This window comes from Lactuca virosa, chromosome 5 (assembly GCF_052849685.1).
Source record: "Lactuca virosa cultivar CGN04683 chromosome 5, Lactuca_virosa_CGN04683_v6, whole genome shotgun sequence".
Taxonomy (NCBI): Eukaryota; Viridiplantae; Streptophyta; class Magnoliopsida; order Asterales; family Asteraceae; genus Lactuca; species Lactuca virosa.
In genome coordinates this window covers 315,714,136-315,740,096 of record NC_136430.1, presented here as the reverse complement: position 1 = coordinate 315,740,096, position 25,961 = coordinate 315,714,136, and the positions used below count along the sequence as shown (strand labels likewise).

Sequence of the window (25,961 nt, the reverse complement as noted above, 5' to 3'; positions counted from 1 at the left end):
ACATATAATTAGAAAAAGTAAATTTAAATTTTGAAGTGTTGCCTAATATATTTCTTTGACATGTGACATAATATTAATGAAGAGTTCTATTAGAGTGACACATGTCAAATGTAGATTAAAACTATTCATTTATTAGAGTGACACATGTCAAATGTAGATTAAAACTATTCATTTATTAAAATAGGGATTCAAGGCATTTCATATAATATAATTCTCGAATGTAACTTCATAATTTTAACTTCAAACAACATTATGTTTTCATTCCAATAACAATCCCATCACTCCATCGTCTAACATAAATAACCATAAAAAAATACATTACAACAACCAACACGATTTCATATCAAATAACACGTGTCAACTGTTTTCCACGACACTAAACCACACTCACTTGTGTAACGCACATAAACAATTACCCTCACCAATATCCGAAGCAACACAAGGCGACTGAAGCTTCCCATTTCCATACCAAACCACACGTTTCTCAATAAGCTCATCCACAAAATCATCCAACTTATCAATCGTTATATTCGGCATCACCACAACATGAGCAATGCTTCCCTGACATGCAAGCTGCCATTTTCGTGTAAACTCCTCATCTTGTGGGCGTTCAAAGACCACTGTGCTACTGAGCTCATTAAGCATAGCACCAATTCCAGCACTGGTTAGCCTTCCTTTTAAGTAGTGGGCATTTCTGAGGCATTTTTGGACCTCTTTTTGGAACCCTCGGTACCCTTTTCGGTTTAAAGTATACCAAAGGAACAATGGAGCGTGTCCATTTCGACTTCCCATGATTGTTGCATCTCGTGAAGCAAGATATTCAACGTTTCTTGAAAGCGCATTGATGTGTTCTAATCGTGTTATTTGAACGCCACATGGCATTGGACACCCGACAAATTTGTGACCCGAAACACTCACGGATCCAATCGGTTTCTTGAAAGATACCTTTGGTGCCTGATTTTACAAGAAAAAAAATAAATACATATTATGAAACTTATACAAAAAGATTGTTTTTTTTTGGACTGAATGAACTGAATAGACCACATATACTTACAAGTTTAACAAAAGGCATCATTAGACCAAACAAAGCCCCATCACAGTGGATATAAAATCGGTCATGTGTGAATCCTGTTTCTTCAAGGGTCTTGATGACCAGATCAAGATCATCTACAGCTCCTTTCACTGTTGTTCCTGTAAATTTGTTTGAAAAAATTGTAAATAACAGGATGGACAAGCTTTTTGGGACTATTTTTTATGAGAAAGATTAGAAGGGCATTTATGTCTTTTTTGTTCCATTGACATCAATGTCAGTAATAATCCAATGCACATCAAAAGTCTTGTGAGAGAACCTATATTCACGTTGATGATTGCAGGTTTGTCCTTGTGAAGAGAAAGTTTAGCTTTAAAATCTTTACAATCAATCTCCCCAGAAAGGAGCGTGTTGACCTTTTCACAATCCATTCGATACATTCTTGCTGCTTTGAAAATGGAATAATGTGATTCGCAAGAAGCATACAAAATCCCATCAGGAAACACTTCTCTCCTGTTATATTTACACAATATATAAAGTATTCAAGTAGAAAAAAATCCAAGAAATGAGCTAAAAGCCTAAATTCATACAAATTACCCGACTAGTATGCCATGAAGATTTCCCTCTGTTCCACAATTTGTAATGTAACCCCAGTATTCGTTCTTTTCCAACTCCCATAAACGAGCAAACCAGTCTAATACACCAACCTCAAACTGCCTGGAATGGACACCATAATTGCTCTCGATGAATGGGTCCCCAAGGTTGTTAATGGAGAAATGTTGTAACTGAGACAACGCACCATAATCGAAGTCCAGATTATAAGGATACCCTATTAAAAATATACAATTTTCAGGTGCAAAATTGACATCAATCGTGTAGCCAAAATGGGGTTTTGAATAAAGAAGAAGATCATGAACATAAAGTTAACAAATAAGAGGCAAAAAAGATTGTTACCCAAATGATGTTTTGTCCTTTCGAGCAAGGATTTTCTATATCTGGCCAACACACTGGCCATATAAGCTTCTCTTTCTCCGGTAACCTCATCATCAGCATCAGGCTCTGTTACCTCGAGGCAAGTAGTGTGCACATTTCTTCCTAGAATAATTTCCCTCGGTTTCTCTTTCCCATTAATCGATTTTACACCGGTTATATGGGGAGCATCATCAGCAATCGGCGGCAGAGGATCATTGATCACAGTAGTCGGATCAAAATCCTCCGGTAAAGATTCGACCGTTTCCAGGTTGAGATTACGTAACATCATATCGATACTTCCAGCCATTGCTACTCCCAAAAAAAAAGGAAATCACATTAAAGGGCCGGTCAGAAAAAGCAATTAAATGTCTACAATTTATTGGGCGACATTCGTTTGTAGTGATCAGATCAAGAAAACCTGTTAGGTTCTAAAAAGTTTAGGTGGAAATCATCTTTTAAATGGAACGATTAACCAAAGAGGCGATTGTTGTAGCTAATTGACACGAATGGGATCAGTTAATTGGGTTGTAAACTAAGATCTTATATAAATTGTACATAAAAGTTTGTACCTTTTGATGGAGGCGGCGGAGCTGAGTTTGATGGGAAGTGGATGGCTACTCGACGAATGTGGTTCTGGGCAAGCGAAAAGGAGTTCTTGCATCTGCGATTATTGTATTATATAGAAAAATCGACTGTTGTGCGTGAATTTGGAATACGAGAGAGGGTTGGTTATAAACTTACAATTATTAGCCCTTTTGCTGTAAGAATGTTTGATATAAGTCCCTGACCCTTTGATATTTCGAGTCGACACTAGATATTACGAAACAAAAATACATTTTTGGTCCCGATGATTTGTGAATAGTTATGGATCCCGACATTAAAACTATTTTTTTACTAACGGTCTATTTGATTTCTAATTATTTTGCTCATGGTCACTATCAAGGCCATAAAGCATTATATATATATATATATATATATATATATATATATATATATATATATATATATATATATATATATATATATATATATGTTTAGGTTCTATGGAAAACAAAAAAACCCTAAAAATCATAAAAATGCATAAAAAAATACTTAGAGATCACAAAAAATTATTTTGAATTTTTTTTTTATAAAAAATCGCAGGTTTTTGTTGAAATTCGCTGAAAAAAAATAAAAAATCAATTTTTTTTTTTGTAAAAAAAAAAAAAATTTCAAAATTTTTTTCACCGATTTTGTATAAAAAACTGCGATTTTTCAAAAAAAATTTCAAAATTTTTTTTTGTGATCTCTAAGTATTTTTTTATGCATTTTTATGATTTTTAGGGTTTTTTTAGGGTTTTTGTTTTCCAAATAACTCTTCCCTATATATATATATATATATATATATATATATATATATATATATATATATATATATATATTATTTTGGAAAATTGATGCTTCTCACACAATTTATTGTTATTTTGGTTTGTTTTTTTCACACAAAAAATAATTAAAATCAGATCAATTTTTCTATCATATAATCCAATATGCAAAATAATTCTTTCTGTATAGAGACTTTGCTTCTAATCATACCAAATTTTCACATTTACATTTTTTTCTTTTAAAGAATTTTGATCTGTTAGTTTTCGCCATTATAGTTAAAATTAAATTATTAGTATTTTATAAGTTGCAATTTTAGTCTTTTTATTATATTTGAAAATTACGCTTTTGGTCCTATATAATTTTTTTTAATAATCTTTGTTTTTTTATTAATTTTCTTAAGATACACCCTTAAACATTATTTTTGTTGGCCTCCTCCATACAAAATTGTTTGGATCGAAACTTTATTTTGATATGGTATAATCGTCATTGTTCTGTATGCGGACCTCGCATTTGATATACAAACTGCAAATGAGCTACCCCGCGAATTAAAGTTATATTTTTTGTTTCTTACATAATTTTTTTTTATAGTTTTCGTTTTTATAAATTGCAAACGAGTTTTCAGCCACAACGTGCGAGATGACATACATACTAGTTATAGGTAAACAGGTGTGAAGTTACCATTTTATATTTATTTACATATTCTTTTATTTATTTTTAGGTTTTTCTATTTTTGTTATTAAACATGTCACACCCTCTAGTTGTTATCTCTCAATTATCCATCCATACAATCTCTGATCTGCTTCCTTTATTTATTTCTTTTATCTATACACTAAAACCTACATCTAAAAAATATACACACCCCTATGATGAGTAATTAGTTTGGGTTGACAGTTATAGGAAAATCTATAAGATGAGTTATAATTTCTTTTTCTAATAATAGGGAAATCTATAAGATGAGTTATAAATTTTTTCTAATAATTAGGTTCAGAGATATAAATAAGCAACAAGTGCCATAAATTATATAGATAAACTCTAAATCTTTTGTATTGGCCATCACACACAAAAAAAAAATTAAATAAAATAAAATAAAAATAATAACATATGGATGCATTGTATACAACATGTACATTCCCTTGTTATTCACAACTCAAATTATTAAAACTTAGGTGACTATTGATCAAATATTTATCACATTTGCTCTAAAGATTTTAAAAATTAATAAATGAGTAGCTTACTGGAATTAAACAAGTCAAGTGTATTTTCACCCTATGAAACATAACCCGACATAGTTTCTTCTAAAAACAAATTGAAAACCATGTTTAGAAGCAGAACATGGAGAATCGGAACCTCTACACGACTATTCATGTATCTCATACCGGTACGACACAATCTTATAAGTGTTTATTTATATTTGAGTCGTCATCTCTCCATAAGAGCTCTTTTAGAGAGATAATCTTGGAATCCACATCTATTGTACATGGTATTAGAGTCGGCACCTACACCACCATGTCTTAACACATTCTTGTCTAGCCCATCAAGCATATGTTTATGAGGGGAGTGTTAGTGTATCAACAACTATGTAACATGGTTCATTATATCTCTATGTATATTGGAGTCTTCCCTTCCTCTAAAAAAACTTTTTTGAAGAGTTAATATAGGAGTCTACATGTATCTTACTGATAGGTTTCGAGCCTAGTCAAAGACCAAAAACATGGCAACAGAAATAACAGATCTGATCTAATAGAAGCAAAACAATAATCTTACTCAATAATGTTGGATTAGATGTCTAAGCCAATAACTATATTGGTATATACTTGAATTATTAGCAAAGTCTTTTTAGGTTGCCATCAAAACTAGCAATTGACTAGAATGACTTTTAGAGAAAGAGAGAGAGAGAGAGAGAGAGAGAGAGAGAGACCGATTTATTGATTTATTATATGATTAATAAATAGCAATAAAAGATTTATTAATATTTTATGAGATTAATATATTAATTAGAAATAGTATTATTTAATTAAGAATTAATCAGAAATTAAGTATAATTAATTTTTTAGATTAATTTGATTAATTAAAAGTGCAAGGACTAGAGCTGTAATTGTTCAATAATTGAACAAGAGAGAAATTATAGAAAGATCCTAGGGTTGGCTGAAATTTGGAGTCTCGCTTAGGATTTCTAGATTATTCCATATGGATAATATGGATAATTAGGAAACTAGATAATTTTGGATTTGAAATAATATTATTTTATTTCAAATTAGGGTTTCTAGGGTTTTCCTATCAGCTATAAATAGGGTCCTTTGGCATCCAATTTTCAACCACTCCTTTTACCAAGAGAATAGCCGAAAATTCCATCCTCTCTCCTCTGTCCTTAAAGTTTTCTTAGTTGCTAGGGTTTGGGTGTGAACCATTAGAAACACTAGATTTCTGGAAGCTTTTGAAGAAAGGATTTAATTGATTATTTGCAATGATAATCAAAGGTATGTAAACACTAACTTTTTTATTATTTTCGATAACCCTAGGGTTTCTATAGGGTTCTTTGATGTTCAACAGATTCTAGCATTCGGTAGTGAAAACTTATATCCAAATAGGTTGCATGTGAACTTAAGAGTTAAGTTATTTTCTGCCACATGAATTTTGTAACCTATAAAACCCATCAGTGGTATCATAGCCATCGTTTTCAATTAAATATACATAATAGTTGAATAGATCAAATTAGGGTTTATAGAAATTAAACCCTAAGGCTTAGAATTTTCGACTTGGGCTAGGGTTCTTGAAACCCGAGTCTCCTCCCTTGATTTCAAAAATCTTAGGGTTTGTTAGGGTTTCCTTATTTGATAATTATTGTTTTAATTGCCTTAAAATAGATTAATTAAAACTGGATAACCCAATACCCTTAATTTTCTAAATTTAGTAGGGATTGGATTAGGATTACATTTCTATTATTTTAATTGTTTAATAGTAAATAATTATTTAGTCCTCATATGATTTAAATTTAATTGAAAGTTAATTAAAAAATAAAGATTAAATCATAATTGGTTTAATTTTAAATTAAATTAATTTTTTATTAAATTTGAAATTTTAATATTAAATCTAGTATTTTAGAAAAAATTTAAAATACATCTTATATATACTATTAAAAGTTTAATATATTATATGTATAAGACAAGTCAGTCAAATTGCTAGTACGCTTCATTCATGAAGCCATACTATAAGACGGGAGGGGGAGAGAGGGGGGTTAAGGAAACGGCTTATAAAATGACCGTCATTGGGTGTCCACTCTCACCCATCGCTCCCTTGTATGGTAGAGGGTCGTTAACCGAACGAATTTGATAGGATATAATCTCATTAAAAGTATAATGATATGAAAGTACTAGAACTTTCTTTTAAAAATCTCACTCTAGTTACTTTCGGAAAAATGTGAAAAGTATGCTAATCCATGAAAACGCACATCATACTTTAATATGTCGTTAGTGGAGCGTGTGTGGTTAACCGGCACACTAATAGGGACTCTAAAGAGAAATGATGGGCATCTCGAAAATTATCATTGTTAATGGAGCGTATGTGGTTAACCGGCACATTAATTAGAGATGATAAAGACATTGAGGTTAACAAGCGTGTTTGCATGGTTATTCGCATCTTCTTTGTGATCCTCGGCATCCCAATCACAAGTAGAAGAGCATAATCTGAGATTAAACATGCTAGTGATAAGATTCAATGAATCTCAAAAGATCTAGGAATTTCATAGTTTGAAATTGGTGAATTGTTTTACCTACCTTCATGAATTCACAATAAGATTACGACATCCATATTCTTAGTTGTGAATTATTATATTGGATCCTAGCCTTGAATACTTATTATGGGTTAAAATATTAAGGATTTATGTCATCTAACTAAAACTAATTTTTCTCTATAGGTGTCTACTTTTAGTGATGCTTCTGCTTCTCAAACCTCCACCTAAAATTCGAACTTCTCGCTACTTTCAATAGTGTCCAAGGTGACACTGGATGACACCAACTACAATGATTGGATGTGTAACATCAATATGGCTCTTCGATTCGAGGGCAAAGAGTATGTCCTTGAAAAACAACTTATTGAGATTTATGAGTCCACTGCTACTCCTGAAGAGATTATCCTACAAGAAACGTTATGACGACGCAAATAAGGTTGCTTGCATCATGGTTGCCACCATGGTTCCTAAGTTGCAAAGGTTCTATGTGGACTACTGGCCATACGATATGAACTTGGATCTTGTGGAAAATTTTCACAAGAGAGCTCGTCAAGAAAAGTATGAGGTCGTCAAAGCACTAATGACTTGCAAGTTGAAGGAAGTAGAGTCAGTCAGAAATCACGTGCAACGAATGCAAAGATACGTGGAGCGCCTTGAGAGTCTAAATGTAAATTTCGATGAGGAGTTGGACATTGACATGGTCCTTAAATCCTTGTCACCTTGTTATGGTCAGTTCATTTTGACTTATCATTTGAACAATATTGAAACCACATTGGCCCAAATCCACAACCTATTGCAGACAACAGAGTCGGGTATCAAGAAGAATCAAACCCCTACTCCTACTAGTGCTCATTTCCTTTCCATTCGGCAAAACAAAGGAAAGAAGAGGAATGGTACTCCTAAGTCAAACTGGAAGGGAAAGGCCCATGTTGGGTCGTCTAGCATGGCCCAAAAGCAAGGCCCAGTTCTGACATTCCTTCTGTTAGTGATCCCAAAGAGGCTACTTGCTTCTATTGCAATGAAAAGGGCCATTAGAAACGAAGTTGCCCCAAATACTTGCACGACATCAAGGATGGAAAAGTGAAGCCATCGTCGATATTTTTTTAAATGAATTGAATAATTAATTTTGTCTTATAAGAATGGTGTTTTATGTTTGAAGCTTACCTAGTAATGGTGTGTATGAAACTGTGATTTGTGTTGATAGCTTAGGCAATAGTGTATTCCATATTGATTCGTCTAATGGTTTAGACAAGGCATGCTTGTGGCTTTGTCATCTTGGGCACATTAACAAGAAATACATCGCCCGACTCCAAAAGGATGGAGTGTTGGAATCATTTGACTTAAGGACAGATGATAAATGTGAATCTTGTCTTTTGGGCAAGATGACAAAATCACATTTCACTAGATCTTGTGAAAGAGGTGAAGGTTTGTTGGATCTCATACACACAGATGTGTGTGGGCCCTTTAGATCCACCACAAGGGATGCTAATCGATTTTATGTGACAGTTACAGATGATTATAGCATATATGGTTATATCAACTTAATAAAACATAAATCAGAAACCTTTGAAAAGTTCAAAGAATTGTTGGACCCATTTTGAACGATCGGTGGATGCAGAAGACTAATATCTCGAGATTTAACAAATATAAAAATGAAGAACATATGATGAGAAATTCCATAGATTAGAAAAGAGAGATAAAATATTACAATACAAGAACATTGGTGGGAGAGAAAACTCTCCCTAGGTGGGAGAGATCCCACCACTTTCTCTCTCTCTAGAAAAGCTACATTGTGCACTCTTACAATGGAAATGACCAACTCTCTCTTTATATAGGAGAGAGGAAAACACCTACAATACAATAAAGGGAAAAATACATAACCTAACTATCACTCATTATCTGTAGAGCATTTCCATGCTCCAACATTCTCTCCCTAAATGCTCGCAAATGATGAGGGATACAATAAGTGATAAAAGGCTAAAATACAGTAATTAGACTAGCAAGTGTGGTAATAAAATGAAACATAATGAGAACCAAATGTTGAAATGTCTCTGAAACTCTGAAGTGTCTGTGATGTTTGAAACTGGGCATGAATCTCTAAACAATGAAGGTCTTCGGCTTTAAAGCATCACCAATGAAGCAGAAAAATAAGATCCAAATCTTCAAACTAGTCATAAGCACCATGAGCAATTAGAAGATCCAATAAAAGAAACACTTCGGCTTCAAAAAGTCTGAAAAAACATCTCTAGTTCTCGAATCATAATACACCCAAAATTCTTCAAAGAATAACCTGCTAAAAATGCGAAGCATCCAAAAAATGAAGTCCGGACTGCAATGGGGTGACGTGGCACTTATTTTGAAGACGAAGATTATTTTGGCGATGTGACGTGGCACTTATTTTTGATCTTTCGGTCTGCAATGGGGTGAGAGGGTTGCGGTTGGAACTTGGTTGCGGGTGAGAAGGTGGAAGAAGAGCTAGGCTGTGGTAGCAAGGGAAAGGAGCGAAAGAGTTGCGGACCAAGAATGCAGTCTCTCGGATATGGGAGGAAGCTGCGGTCCGATGTTGAAATGGATTGCGGTAGGCGAGGACAGACTGCGGTGCGAAGGGGCAAGATAGCCTGCGGTCCGAGAAAGGAAAAGAGAAGGTTGCGGTCTGAAGGGAAATCTGACGCTGCGGTAGGGCAGAAGGACTTCGGTCAGCAGGGAAGGGTACCGCAGCTGAGAGAGGCTGCGGTCAGAAGACCTTGTTCAACAGACTTCGGTCTGAGAGGGGTACCACAGTTGAGAGGGGTTTCGGTAGCTGAGAAGGGCTCCGGAAGGAGTTTTTGGCTGCGGTTCTAGGGGCCGAGAAGGGCTGGTCTGATGACGAAAAATGCTATTTTTCATGAAAAAATGATACCGAAAAGGCCATTTATTCATATTTTAATGAGGGGAATCTTTTCTAAAGCATTTTGGGTCAAAAAGAGGTATTGAGAAAGCAAAAAGTGGAGTGTGTAGGTGGTTTTAAGGGGACAAATGGTGATGAGATTGGTCAAGTCACATGGTTTTTTGCTTGGGAAGGCAAATAAATGTGGAATACTCTTTACCCAAAAGAGTAACAAGGACAAGTGACTTTTTGCAAACAAATTATCACGTCCAAACTCTACATATTAAAGATTCACAGCAACTAAAGTTTGAAGAACAAGTGAACTTCATACCTCTTTGAAGATCAAGAGTTGTTGGGTAAAATCTTCAAGCAAAAATGCTCCACTTTCTTCAAGAATAAGCCCAAAATTTGTGTCTCATTTCCAAGGCATAAATAAAATGTCTGGAGCAAATCTTCAACATTTTTAAGACCACAAAATTAATTTTTTTTTTCTTCTCCCTTTTTCTTCTTCATTTCTTCAACATCATAATAAGAACATTAAGAACATGATTTTCAGCAGAAACTTTGAGCAAGCATCATTAACTAATTTTTTCTTCTTCAAAGCATGAATCAACACTAAAAAATAGAAAACTCCTCACAAAAATTTCCGGTTTGAACCCGAAAATTTTATCAAAATCCGAAAAATCTTCAAGATAATCACCGAACGGGAGTCGTTCCCTTGAACTAGTCGCTTGAACCTTCAAGGTACGACTTTGATACCAATTGTTGGACCCATTTTGAACGATCGGTGGATGCTGAAGAATAATATCTCGAGATTTAACGAATATAAAAATGAAGAACATATGATGAGAAATTCCATAGATTAGAAAAGAGAGATAAAATATTACAATACAATAACATTGGTGGGAGAGAAAACTCTCCCTAGGTAGGAGAGATCCCACCACTTTCTCTCTCTCTAGAAAAGCTACATTGTGCACTCTTACAATAGAAATGACAATCTCTCTCTTTATATAGGAGAGAGAAAAACACCTACAATACAATAAAGGGAAAAATAAATAACCTAACTATCACTCATTATTTGTAGAGCATTTCCATGCTCCAACAGTTCAAAGAGTTTAAACATGAAGTCGAGAATCAATTAAGCAAGAAGATAAAGATGCTCTGATTTGATAGAGGCGGAGAGTATCTTAGTATCGAGTTGCACGACTATCCCAATGAATGTGGAATAGTTTCATAATTAACTCCTACTAGGACACAACAACTTAATGGTATAGCTGAGAGGCATAATCAGACCTTGTTAGACATGGTTTGTTCCATGATGAGTTTAGCTTCTCTTCCCATTTCTTTCTGGGGGTATGCCTTAGAGACAGCCGCCGATATCCTTAATCTTTTCCCTACCAAGAAGATTGCCAAAACACTTCACAAGATGTGGACATGGAAAGTTCCCCCGTTAGTACATATCAAGGTCTGGAGTTGTGAAGCTTTCATTAGATGAGAGACTCATGACAAGCTAGCACCTAGAAGTGAGAAGTATATTTTCATTGGCTACCCACAAAAGTCTTTTGGATATTTTTCCTACAGACCTAGTGAGAACGTGGTTTTTGTAGCACGAAGAAGAGTCTTTCGCGAGAGAGAGCTCATATGCAAAAAGGAAAGTGGGAGTACAATTGACCTTGAAGAGATTCAAGAATTAACAAATGAAAGAACCTTTAAAGACACTAGCTCTCAACCAGAGGATGAGACTCTTATTAAGCCCATTGACAATTCATTACCTCTTCGTCGATCCAGCAGAGTTAGCATGCCACTTGAGTTCTATGGTTTTCATATAACTACAGATGGTGACACGTTTTCAGTGATCGTACACTGGTAAATTTGGATAAGCGAGCTAACTACAAGGAAGTGATGGCGAGCCCTGAGGCTTCCAAGTGGAAAGAGGCAATGGATAGCGAGATTTAGTCTATGTATGACAACCAAGTTTGGAATTTGGTTGATCAAGAACCTAGTCGAAATATAGTGGGTTGCAAATGGATCTTCAAGAAGAAGACCGACATGGATGTGAATGGCTTTACTCAAACCCCAGGGATTGACTATGATAAGACCTTCTCACCAATGGCCAAGATAAAGTCTATTAAGATAATGCTCGCCATAGATGCCTTTCATGATCAGGAAATATGGCATATGGATGTCAAAACCGCTTTCCTTAACGGGGAGTTGGCTGAAGATGTTTACATGAGTCAGCCATAGGGTTTTGTAAATGCAAAGTTTCCTAATAGAGTGTGTAAGCTTGAGAAATCCATTTATGGATTAAAACAAGCGTATCGCAGCTGTAATCTTTGCTTCCATGAGAAAGTCAAACAATTTAGTTTCTCTAGGAGTGAGGATGAGTCTTGGGTGTATGTTAAGGCTAGTAGGAGTATAATGACCTTTTTAGTATCATATGTTGATGACATACTTTTCATATGAAACGACCTTCCAACTCTGCAAGAAATAAAATCTTGGCTTGGAAACTGTTTTGCTATGAAGGATTTGGGAGAGACAACCTATATTCTTGGAATAAGAATTTTAAGCGATATAAAGAAAAGACTAATTAGTCTCATGCAAAGTACATACTTGGATAAGGTACTAAAACGGTTTAGTATGAAAAAATCCAAGAAATGAGAGCTACCGATTTAAAGCAATGCCAAGTTGAGTAAGACTCAAAGCATTAGTATAGATGAAGAGATAGCGAAAACGAGTCAATTCCCATATTCTTCGGCTGTAGGATCGATCATGTACGCTCTGACGTGTACTCGCTCTGATGTGTCTTTTACTTTAAGCATGGTTAATCGATTTCAGGGAAATTTTGGCAAAGATCATTAGATAGCAGTGAAGAACCTTCTCAAGTATCTATGAAGGAAAAAGGACATGGTTCTAGTCCTTGGTGGCAGTTATATGTTGAGAGTGAGTGGGTGTAGTGACGCCAGCTTTCAAAAAGTTAGAGACAACCTTCGTTCTCAATCTGGTTGGGTGTTCCTATTAAATGGTGGAGCATTTACTTGGAAAAGTTCCAAGTAGAACATGATGACTGATTCTACTTGTGGATTAGAGTACATGGCAGCAAGTGAAGCATCAAAGGAAGCGGATTGGCTGAAGAACTTCATCGACGATCTTGAGAGTGAGTGGGTATAGTGATGCAAGCTTTCAAAAAGTTAGAGACAACCTTCATTCTCGATCTGGTTCGGTGTTCCTATTAAATGGTGGAGCAGTTACTTGGAAAAGTTCCAAGCAGGACATGGTGGCTGATTCTACTTGTGGATCAGAGTACATACCAGAAAATGAAGCCTCAAAGGAAGCAGCTTGGCTGAAGAACTTCATCGGCAATCTTGGAGTAGTTCCGACCATTCAGGAGCCAATGAAACTTTTCGACATTAATGAAGGTGCGGTTACTTGGACCAAAGAACCTAAAGATCATGGTAAATCTAGACATATCGACAGAAAAGTACCATTACATCAGAAATAGAGTTGAAGAAGGTCATATCCTGATAAATAGAGTGTCATCATAAGACAATCCTGCAGATCATTTCACGAAGGCTCTATGTAAGGTTAAGCATAATCAACATGCTAGGAGCATTGGTTTGAGAGATGATATTAGTTTTGATAGTTAGTTGATTAGTTTAAAACTTGTAACAAAATAAATGTAATTAATTTTGGTGATTGAATAATAGGGATTATTTATGAGTTTGTTTATTACCTTTGTCAATTATTTATTCTTTGTATTTCAACTTGCATATTTTACTTCCTGGATAATTTAATTATTCATAATCCATAGTCACTCATACTTTTGGAAGTAAGTAGTGAATTAATATTGTCATGAAAAGGATCGTAGATTCTCTATAGAAATTAGACATAGCAACGAGGTTGCTACAACATTCATGAGTGCATAGAAATGAAGATTTGAGTATTGGATAAACCCACGCTCAAAGAATTACTTCATGGATTTTATCACGAGTAATTCTAAGATGATAATATCTTATATTCTTAAAACGGAGATATGAGTTGTAACTTATAACTCGGTTGTACATTGTTATTGCGAAAACGCATCAGTAACACGATGTTATAAAACGTAGTAGCATGTATGATTTGATGACTAAAGAATACAAACATACCAGTCAAAGTTTAATCGTTCCTTTTGCCCTAATGGGAAAAGTGATATCTTTGGGCCCCTCAATGATTTGGTGTCGACTTATAGTGTTGGGCCTAGCCAGGACTAAATTGATGTGTTCAATCAGAAGTCTTATGACGTCATCACAAATTATGAAATCGAGAAATAGAATTTTGGACAAGAGATTGATTCTAATCCATGTCTCATGTCCATACGATATCTTGAAGAATGAATGAATTTTTGATCACTTATCTTAAGGACAATGTCTGATCAGATCAAAATTTGGCAGTTGCTTTGGAAAGCACACTTTGATGTTTAATTTAGAAGTTCTACTTGTAATTGTAATTATAGACTTATCCAAGTAGGATACTGTTAGATTAGGTGTCTTAGCCAGTAACTAAATTGGTATATACTTGAATTGTTAGCAAAGTTCTTTTGGGTTGCCCTTAAAACTAGTAATTGACTAGAATGACTTTTAGAGCGAAAGAAATTGATTTATTGATTTATTATATGATTAATAAATATAAATAAATGATTTATTAATATATTATGATATTAATATATTAACTAGAAATAGTATTATTTAATTAATAATTAAAGTTGTAATTGTTCAATAGTTGAACAAGAGAGGAATTCTAGAAAGTTCCTAGGGTTGGACGAAATTTGGAGGCTCCCTTAGGGTTTCTAGATTATTCCATATGGATCATATGGATAATTAGGAAACTAGAAAATTCCGGATATGAAATAATATAGGGAGGTGATTTGAAAACCTAAAGATAACTATCAAATATAATAATAATTATCTATGGAATTCAAATCATTATGGAATACTTTATATTTCATTATCTTCGAATTAATTAATTAACAAAACAAGCCCCTCATATAAATATCTTTTCAATTTTGCTTTACTTTGTTCTTGCGTGTAACCCATAAGGACATTGCTATTTATAGTAATATTACCGGGCGTGTTATGGCTATGGGCACTAATCTCCATCAACTCCCACTTGCACTTAGGCATCAACAATTGACCGGTCTAATACTTACTAGAGACAACAGTTAGTGGCAGTTCAATACAACTATTGTACTTCTAGTAACTTTGCCTTAAACAACCCCAAGACTAATAACGTCAAGTTCATTTGATCTTCATGATATCTTATTATGAACTATACACATGGATATAGGGTCAATCTCATGGTTCAAGATTATGTTTCCCAATACCGACTTGTGGTGACTTTCAGACTAACTTCTGCATTTTATCAACTCAGTCTCAGTTTGGCCAAGCATTTGTTGTCAACACCAAATCAATGAGGGGCCCAGATATATCTACTTCTCCATTTCTTGTAGAAGGATCAAATAAACTTTGACTAAATAGCTAAATACTATTCCTCATGCAATATCTAGTCAAACCATGTATGGCTTCCAGTTACGGACAACATTGGGGAAAAACCAACACATAACAGATTGTAGAACAAAACCTCATGCATCTTTATTTGAAGAATAAGAAATATAGTCTTCTTAATTTACTCATGACATGATCCATGGAGTAATATTTAAGCGTGGTTACTCCAATACATAAAATCTCCAATTTTAAGTACTCATCAATATTAGTCGCAGGGTTGCTATGGTCATCCCTATACACAATCTACCAATATTATGACAATCTGAATTCACTACTATCTCCAAATAGTATGACTGATTGTGGAAGTTTGAATAAAATATTATTCTGCAAGTGGTTCTAAACATGCAAAAGTAGGAACACAGATAATATGAACAAACATAGTAACTTATTATTAATTATCACCAAAAGCATAACATCTAAAAATGTTCCAAATGATCAAACAACAAATTGTGTAATCAAACCAACTCACTAGAAAATCTAATACCAATAAAACTAGTATAAGCAACATGCTTGATCTGTGATAATGATTTAGTTGGCGGATCAGCTGGATTATTTCCTGATGGTACTCTGCTCACAATGATATCTCCACCTTCAACTAGCTTCCTTATATAGTTGAACTTTCTCTGCATATGTCTTATGCACTTATAATCTCGAGGTTCTTTAGCTAAGGTAACTGCACCCTCGTTATCACAGAAGATCTCATAGGTTCGACTATGCTAGGAATAACACCTAAATCATTGATAAACTTCTTCAGCCACATTGCTTGTTTGGCTGCTTCATTGGTTGCAATATACTTTGACTATGTAGTTGAGTTCGCTATAGGCTCTTGCTTGGAACTTCTCCAAGTCACTGCTCCTCTATTCAACATGAATACAAAACCAGACTGTGATATGAAATTATACATGTCAGTTTGGAAACTTGAATCTGCATATCCTTTGATGTTGAGCTCTTCCTTACCACCATAAACCAAGAACATATCTTTAGTCCTCCAAAGATACTTCAAAATATTCTTGATTGCATTCCATTGACTTTTACCAAGATTGGCTTGATAACGACTCGTCATACTAATTGTGTATTAGATGTTTGGACTTATACATATCATGGAGTATATGATCAATCATATAGTTGAGGCAAATGGGACTTGACTCATTCTATCCAGTTCTTCACTAGTACTGGGACATTGGGTTTCACTCAAAATAGTACCACGTTGCATAGGTATAAATCCCTTTTTAGATTCTTCCATATTGTATTTCTTCAAGATTTTATCTAACTATGTATTTTGGAAAAGTCATATTACTCGCCTAGATCTATCCCTCTTAATGCCAAGTATGCAAGCAGCTTCACCCAAGTCCTTCATAGCAAAACTCTTCCCAAGCCATGATTTTACACTATTCAATTTTGGGATGTCGTTTCCTATTAGAAGAATGCCATCCACATATACAAGGAAGACAACTACCCTCCCACTAGATATAACATACACACATTGTTCAGCTTCATTTCTTAAGAAACCAAACTCCTTGATCTTCTCATCGAAACAAATGTTCCACCTGCGAGGTGCTTGTTTGAGTCAATAAATGGACTTTTCAAGTTTTCACACCATATTAGGTGACTTGGATTGTATTAATCCTTTTGGATGAGCCATGTAAACATCCACAATCAGTTTCCCATTAAGGAAATAAGTTTTTGCATCCTTTTTCCCTATTTCATAGTCATGAAATGCAGCTATGGCAAGTAGTATCCTAATAGACTTAATCATAGCTACAGGCGAGAAAGTTTCCTCATAGTCAATTCCTTGAGTCTGAGTATAACCTTTCGTAATCAGTCGATCTTTATAAGTATGTAAGTTCCTATCTATGTCAGTCTTCTTCTTGAAGACCTATCTACACCGAATGGTTTTAAGGCTAGGTGTAGGATCAACCAGGTTCCATACTTGGTTATCGTACATAGACTGAATCTTGTTATTCATCATCGTTTTCCATTTTGAAGCCTCTGGGCTCGCCATGGCTTCCTGATAGTTGTACGACTCATTATCACCTAGCAGGTTGTCATCCTATTGAGTAGTATGGAATCAAAATAACTCAAGTAGATGACGTTCTCTATCAGATCTACTAGGTGGAGGTAGAAGTATATTACATTCATCAACATGTTGTTCAACCTCTTTTTGGGGTCTAGTGTCAACTTCATGTTCTTTATTAGTTGACTCTTGAATCTCATCAATATCAATTGGGATCTCACTAGTTTCTTGAGATACCATCTCTCTCTCGTGAAATACTGCCCTACGAGCAACAAAGATCTTGCTCTCAGTAGGCTTGTAAAACAAGTATCCAAAAGTGTCGTTGGGATAACCAATGAAGTAACTGTTGGATTAGATGTCTAAGCCCATAACTATTATTGGTATGTACTTGACCCAAGAGTAGCATGGTCCATTTGGGTTGCATATCATCAGGACAATTTGTTAGGATGGACTTTTGAGAGAAGGTTATTTATGGTTTATTAATATATTATAAGTTATAATATATTAATATGAAATCATATGTTTTAATTAGTATCGATCAAGAATTAATTTGGAATTAATTTAGTGATCAAAAGAGACTAATTAAATCTATGGGGACTAATTATGATAATTAGTTATATTTATATGTGTTGGGCTTATGATCCATGTTGGACCAAGTTTATGTATGGATACATAAAGAGTTGGGCCACATGAACCATGGATCATAAAACCCATGGGTATGGATTATGGGTTATACCCATGACCCTTGGAATCCTACATATAAATAGGTTACTCCATAGCCAAAATCACCACTTCTTGTCTTAGAGAAATATGGAGGTGTTTTGGTGCATGGAATTCTCTCTCAAGAGCCACCTTTGTCCTAGGTGTGTTGTGATTCCATTTGAGGCATTTCATACTATTGGTGCTAAGCTCTTAAGGCCAAAAGCTTGAAGACATCAAGCTACATCAAAAGGTATGTCATCTAACTAGAACTTTGTAGTATAGGTGCTTCATAATATGCTAGTTAGGATGAAACCTTGGAATATTTAATATTTGCATGTATAATAGAGAAAACATAGATCCAAGGTTTATAGGGTTGCATGTACACCATAGGAGTGTTAGAATGCTCAAAACCCATCAGTGGTATCAGAGCCATGGGTTGTTTTCTATTATATTTGATGCAAATGTATTTTTTTTCCAAGTTGAAGGAAAAAAAAAGAAAAAAAAACATGAAGTTTGTCAAATTTTATGATAATTACTTGATTTTATGAAAAACTAATTATTTATAAAATTTGAGTCACTTTACTACAAGAGTTGAATTAGGTCAATTTATTAAAAGATAGAATGATATGATTATTTTATTTGTTTTAAAAGTTTGATCTAAATGGTTTTAAGGAGTTACAAATTTTGTCATAAAATTTTGGACTCAAAAGTTTTTTTTAAAGTTATGATCTTAAGAGTTTTGAAACTTCCATAAGTTATGGATGTGAAATGTCTCATTTATTAACTCTTTAGGTTATGAATTCCAAGAGTCTTCAAAGGATAATTGTCAAAGTTTCAAGATTTGTATTAGTTTATATGATTATCTAATTTCTTGAAAATTGTTGATGTGAATTATCTTTACTTATGAGTTTAATCTAGATCATAGAAAAATTATTTGATTATTATGTTAATTGGAATATTTGATCTTAATGGTTTTTATGAACTCCATAACTTGTCCTTAAGTTATGGAAAGTGATGAGTTTTTCTTTTTAAAGTGCCATTAAGTCTCATAGGTTATGAAAATAGAAGAGTCACTATTTTTAATGTCATCATTAAATGATTTAATGTCTTCCATAACTTGTCCTCAAGTTATGGAACTTGAATTTTTTTTTTCATTAAACCTTAATTAAACTCATAAGTTATGAAAAAATCCAAGAGTTTTGAAAGGTTTCAAAACTTGTCCTCAAGTTTTGGAATTTGTAAAGTTACCCCCCATGTATACTTTAATTCCAAACTAGACCTTAGAGTTTTAAAAGTTTAAAATTCAACCCTTATACTATTATTATAATTTTAATTATATAGATATGTATAAGTTAAAGTCGTCTTACCATTAGTAGGCCTCATTCACGAAGCCGGTCTATAAGGGGGGTATAAGGTTACTGCCTATAAAATGGCAGTTTAATGGGTGTCCACTCTCACTCACCGCTTCCTTGACCGGTGGAGGGTCGTTAGCCGAACAGGTAGGACAAGGACTATAATTCTCCCTTCATTATAAGTATAATGATAAATACTAAGTAACTAAACACTTATAAATTCCCAATCTTAGTTACTTAGGAAAATGTGAATAAGGTGCTAATCCATGAAATTACACTTTGCACTTTGTTTAAGCTGTTAGTGGAGCGTGTGTGGTTAACCGGCACACTAACCTGGACTTCACAAGGTAGGAAAAGGGTAACTTAATGTTTATCATAGTATCGTTGGAGCGTGTGTGGTTAACCAGCACATCGATTGAGGGGTAAATATTAAGGGTACCAAGTATATTTGCATGGTTACTTCACACCTTGTTTTGTGATCCTCGACATCCCAGTCACAAAACCTGAAGGGCACACTCGAGATTGAAACATGCCATTGAAAATTTCAATGAATCTCAAAAGAATCTAGGAGTTTCAAAACCAATTAAAACCTAATAATACATTTCGTTTATCTTGGTGGAAATTGGTGAATCGTCATTCACCTACCTTCAAATATTTTATAGCTTGGATTACGGCATCCCTCTTCCAAGTTATAAAATAGTTTGTTGGGTCCTAGCCTTAATATATCATATTGGGTGTTATATTAAGGACTTAAATCAACTTTACATGAATTTCTCCCATTGTTGATGTCTGGTTTAGACAACAATGATCTTCCCAAACCAAGCTTTCCTAATGAATATGACTTCCCGAGTTTGGCTCATGGAAGTCATACTTCTCTTCCTCCACCGCCTCCAATTATTCTCCCTAACCCACAAGTTCAAGGTCACTCAAGCCTTAATGGCAAGCAAGGTCTATGTGTGATCACATCTTAGAGATGAAGTCACATATTGACAAGCCGGGAGAGTTAGGTGTCAAAGTCTTGAGAAAGTTGGATGTTCAATCACTTTCTAAGTCACATAGTGAGTTCCTTTGGGACTACTATGAAACAGACTATGACAAGACCCTTAATGATCTTATCTATTTGCTTGGTGCTGCTGAATCAACAATGATTTGGAACGATAGTGAAGCAAATTTGATTAGAAGATCAACTTCCCAAAAACTTTATGGACAGTGACAATGGTGACACTGGAAATCCAGAAAAAGCATTCTCTTCCCAATGGAAAGGGATTGGCCATAGTCAACCCGGTTGACCAAATGGTAAAGAGAAAGGCTAAGTCTAAGATAGTCCCATTACCAAAGGGTCCATATGTTTATTTTGCCAAAGGAAGGGGCGTTGATTGCAAAGCTGCCAAATTTACCTAAGGATGTTAAAGTCAATAAGTTTGACTCTACATCAGGTAGAGCCCATTATCTAACTCTGTTAAGTTCTATTCTGAGATCCTCATTACATGATGTGACTGGGTCACATGTTGATGTTTTAAGAATCAAAGAATAGAGAGAAATCTTAAAGGAAGTATATGATGATTCTGATCGCGAAGGTGGATTTCGATCGCATCAGAATTTTGAGCAGTTGCTTAAGAAGTTATGATATATTGCTAAGGAATAGATAATAACAATTTTCCATGTGGATTGTAAGGATAAGTTTTTCCGCAAAGTTTTAAAATAAAAGAAAATTGTTTAATTTTATTTATTTGAAGTATCCTTACAATGGCACTTGTGGAAAATTGTTGCTTATATGATTCCACTGACAGCAATATAGGAAAATGGATTTGATTCTTTCATTTGTGGTAGTGTCTAAATTTACCAAATCAGGAAAGTTCCTCATTGCCCAAGTTTCAATTGGACTGAAACTTGGAATCATGCAAGTTGAATAGTATGATGAATGAGAACTTTCAAGCATTGGAAAATCAAGACTAATTACTTGTTCACATGGATGTGTGAGTCAAGTGAAGGACTAGAGGGATCAAGTACATATTCTTGTGCACTGGTCATGTCCACCACAAAGCTCGTTAAGACTATTTGATTTACTAATGTTTAGTAAATATGGTTATACTTACAAGTTTAAGTATAATTCTGAAACATTGGAAAAGTCTCAATGTATGGCAGAACGAATGGGAAGAATCAAATTAGGCAGAAAGATAAAAGTTTCTCAAATCTGAAAAGATGGGAGAGTACTTTAGTATCATGTTTGTGATCATCTTAATGATTTAGAAATCATATCACAATTAGTCCTCTAAAGGTCATCTTAGTGCATTCTTATGACTAAGAAGAGGAGTCATGAATTGTTGAAATGGTTAGATCAGGAAGATGAGTCATACTTCGTTCCAAAATAATTCTTAGAGTCATACTCCAAGATTGTAACTTGAGTGACATATCTTAAAGAAAGGTTTAAAACACTTGTCAAATGTAAGAGTAAAAGTGTCCTACTCTTGTACATTTGAAATTGGTAAGTTGTGATGTTTTGGATAAAACAAAGACCAACTAAGGCCAATTGTGTGAAGTGTTTGTCCTGATAAAGAATCCGCACTATCTCTTGAATATTTGGCAAGATAGTCTTATATGTCAAGAGGATAGTGAGAGTCTTAAAGATCCTAAAAAGAATTTCAAGAACTAATCAAGAATAAAACATGAGGTTCTTCACTAGCACACAACTTGAGGTTTATAACCTATCGTGTTGACATATTCTGTGCCCATTCCAGTTAAAGTTGGCTTTGCATAGGAGTTCTGAAAGTTCTCAATTGGTTGCATAACAACTTGGAAGCAATGGCAGGCCCTGTACTGCCAGGTGGCAAGAAGTTAAGATTGCATAAGTTCAGTCCATATGAGTTTGGATTTGTCATTATCCTTGTCTTATGACTATGGTTTTGACGATTCACATGGATAAGAACACATACACCATAAAATCTAAGGGTCATAAGGTTTCTCTCCGATTCATGAAAATGATGGTGAGGAAACACTTCCACCAAGTAGATTTGAAGCAGATGGCAAAAGGTCTAAACAATTGAGACTATGATTACGGCATCCCTTTTCATAGTTCTGAAATTGTTTAGACACACATGCATGCTATCTAAGGAAAGGTGTATGATTTTGATAAAGTTTTATCAAAGCATCTCGTATCAGAAATCTGAACTTTGGTAAGAAAGTCAATAAAGTATTGATTTCTAGAAGTCCAGCTGATTTCTGAGTACATGTCAAAGCTAGTGGGAGCATAAGTGTTATGCTAATAATCATCATGTTAGTGGGAGCATGATAATTATTGTTAGTGTTGCAAGTTAGCGATGTTAATTATAGAAAACAAAAGTTTCAATTCGTGAGGCTGCAGGGATTGAAAAAGTTGTTTTGCTATAATTAAGGGAGAGGATATACTTCATTTCAGTTCTAAAGGCTTAGATTGAGACCTTAATCATCTTTAGTCAAGAATATATATATATGAATTTCATGTTGGATTGGTTCAACTTAAGGAAATTCTATATATTGCGTTCTCAAAATTCGATTATGATTACGGCATCCCTCTTCATAGTCAAATTTTGAAAACATGGCAAATAAAACTATTGTAGCAAAAGACTGGTCTAGAATCATGTCTTTATGTGAGACATCATGAATCGTGTACCATTTGCTTTGGGCACAGGATCGATTGCATGTGCTATAATATTTGTCATTTCTAAATTTTTCCAAATGCCCAGAGGCATTAAGAAGGGAAAAGGTCTAGAATTAGATATGACTAAAATGATTAAGCAATTGTCGAGGACAATCTAAGGTTTACCAAAGATTGGTTGCTCAGAGACAGTTGGAAGTATAGTGCTAATTTTGGAAGGACCATATTGACATATTCTGAAAATAGGCATCTCTTATTCAGAAGTGATAGTCAAAATGAGAATATGGAGTTGTCTCCATAGGTGGAAGTTATCTGTGTAAGATTAGAAAACTTAATGCAAGAAGCATGTCCAAAGCAATGTACTTTGAATATGAGACTTAGTTTCCATGGAGTTGATCTCCATTGGAATACCTTATAATGACTGTTGACAAGTCTTTGTGACTTTGTACATATTCATTACAGGAGGGTCAGTGCATATAAGTTTAAAATCTAAACAGATTTCGATAAATGATAGGAATTTGAAATTCTCACATTTTTCGATAAGGATTTGGGAGTGTGAAATTAGAATCATTGAAATTATGTTCAATTGGTTTATTTCACAAAGTAAGGATCATAGACAAACATAGAGTGCATACTTGGTGTATGGCAAAGCTATTGTTTAAGAAAAAAATAGTGTACATGCTTGGAGCATGGGACAACTAGTTTTTTTAATTCAAGTATAAAGTTGATAAAACCGAAACAATGAATAATGAGTAATCAGTATGGTGATAAATAAAAGTGTTTATTTATATTCATAGGGTTTGATACCATATTTGATTCATTTATTCTTGTGTTTCACTTTGCATGTTTTGACTTCCAGAATAACTAAGTCGCTCTTCCTGAATGATTAAGTTATTTAAACCATCCACAGTCGGTCATATGTTGGAAGTAGATATGAATCAAGAATGTCATGGGTTGGTTTGTAGAGGTCCAAGTTGGTGGACAAAGTGGTGCTACAACACTCATGAGTGCTCATAAGTTCTGAGTATTGGATTCAACCCACGCTCATTTGAATCACTTCATGGATTTTATCACGAGTGATCATGAGACGATAATATCTTATATTCTTAAAACCTAGAGATATGAGTTGTTACTATGAGTTGGTTATACATTGATTACACGAAAACGCATTGGTAACTCGATGTTATAAAACGTGCCTTTGTGTATGATTCAACAAGTAGTAGAACAAGCCATATGAGTCGAAGTTTATCCATTCCTTTTACCTTCGGGATAAAAGCGATATCTGTGGGCCCCTCGATGATTTAGCGATGACACATGTGAGTGCTTGGCCAAGCCAGGACTGATTTGATTTGTTCAATCAGTCAGTCATCATAAATCGAAAATCGGGAAACAATAAATGGATAGAGAGAATGATTATAATCCATGTCTCAGTCCATATGATATCTAGAATGAAGGAATATATGATCCCTTATCTAATGGACAAGTCATTGACGAGGTCAGAGTTCGACAGCGACTTTAAGAGCTACGATTGCTAGTCGGGTTATGAAGTCGTACTTCCAATAATAGTTTTAGACTTATCCAAGTGGGAGACTGTTGGATTAGATGTCTAAGCCCATAACTATTATTGGTATGTACTTGACCCGAGAGTAGCATGGTCCATTTGGGTTGCATATCATCAGGACAATTTGTTAGGATGGACTTTTGAGAGAAGGTTATTTATGGTTTATTAATATATTATAAGTTATAATATATTAATATGAAATCATATGTTTTAATTAGTATCGATCAAGAATTAATTTGGAATTAATTTAGTGATCAAAAGAGACTAATTAAATCTATGGGAACTAATTATGATAATTAGTTATATTTATATGTGTTGGGCTTATGATCTATGTTGGACCAAGTTTATGTATGGATACATAAAGAGTTGGGCCACATGAACCATGGATCATAAAACCCATGGGTATGGATTATGGGTTATACCCATGACCCTTGGAATCCTACATATAAATAGGTTACTCCATAGCCAAAATCACCACTTCTTGTCTTAGAGAAATATGGAGGTGTTTTGGTGCATGGAATTCTCTCTCAAGAGCCACCTTTTTCCTAGGTGTGTTGTGATTCCATTTGAGGCATTTCATACTATTGGTGCTAAGCTCTTAAGGCCAAAAGCTTGAAGACATCAAGCTACATCAAAAGGTATGTCATCTAACTAGAACTTTGTAGTATAGGTGCTTCATAATATGCTAGTTAGAATGAAACCTTGGAATATTTAATATTTGCATGTATAATAGAGAAAACATAGATCCAAGGTTTATAGGGTTGCATGTACACCATAGGAGTGTTAGAATGCTCAAAACCCAACAGTAACACCTTTCGGATATGGGTTCAAGTTTGTCGATCGCTTCTCGATAAACAAAAGCCTCACAACCCCAAACCTTAATTTGTGCAAGAGAGGGATGACCTTTCCATATTTGGAATGGTGTCTTCTCAACCTTATTAGTTGGTACAAGGTTTAGATTGTAAGTGACAATTTCTAGAGCATAACCATAGAAACTTATTGGAATGTAGCACGAGTCATCATAGAATGTACCATGTCTAGCAAGGTTCGATTTGTCCACTCAGACACACCATTGTGTTGTAGTGTTCTTGGTGGATCTAATTGTGAGACTATCCTACAATTTCTAAGATGATCGTGGGATTTATCACTCAGTTACTCTCCGCTCCTATCAGAACAAGTATCTTGATTTTCTTGCCCA

The 25,961-nt window shown here is 34.6% G+C and overlaps 1 protein-coding gene across 1 annotated transcript; it reads right to left on the bottom strand.

Annotated features, from left to right (window-relative positions):
- Window positions 1-232: 232 nt before the first annotated feature.
- LOC145115187 (serine decarboxylase) lies at window positions 233-2,695 on the bottom strand. The gene is made up of 6 exons (XM_079051411.1): window positions 2,572-2,695; window positions 1,985-2,311; window positions 1,628-1,859; window positions 1,350-1,543; window positions 1,055-1,191; window positions 233-954 (listed from the first exon to the last, which is right to left on the bottom strand). Exons 2-6 carry the CDS (start codon window positions 2,307-2,309, stop codon window positions 388-390), a joined length of 1,455 nt encoding a protein of 484 aa, XP_078907537.1. The 5' UTR covers window positions 2,310-2,311; window positions 2,572-2,695; the 3' UTR covers window positions 233-387.
- Window positions 2,696-25,961: the final 23,266 nt, after the last annotated feature.

Coding starts and splice junctions, on each gene's coding strand:
- LOC145115187 (XM_079051411.1), bottom strand. CDS start 2,309: ATGGCTGGAAGTATCGATATGATGTTACGTAATCTCAACCTGGAAACG. Junction 1,192..1,349: donor AATCATCAACGTGAATATAG/GTTCTCTCACAA, acceptor ACAAATTTACAG/GAACAACAGTGAAAGGAGCT. Junction 955..1,054: donor TGATGCCTTTTGTTAAACTT/GTAAGTATATGT, acceptor TTGTAAAATCAG/GCACCAAAGGTATCTTTCAA.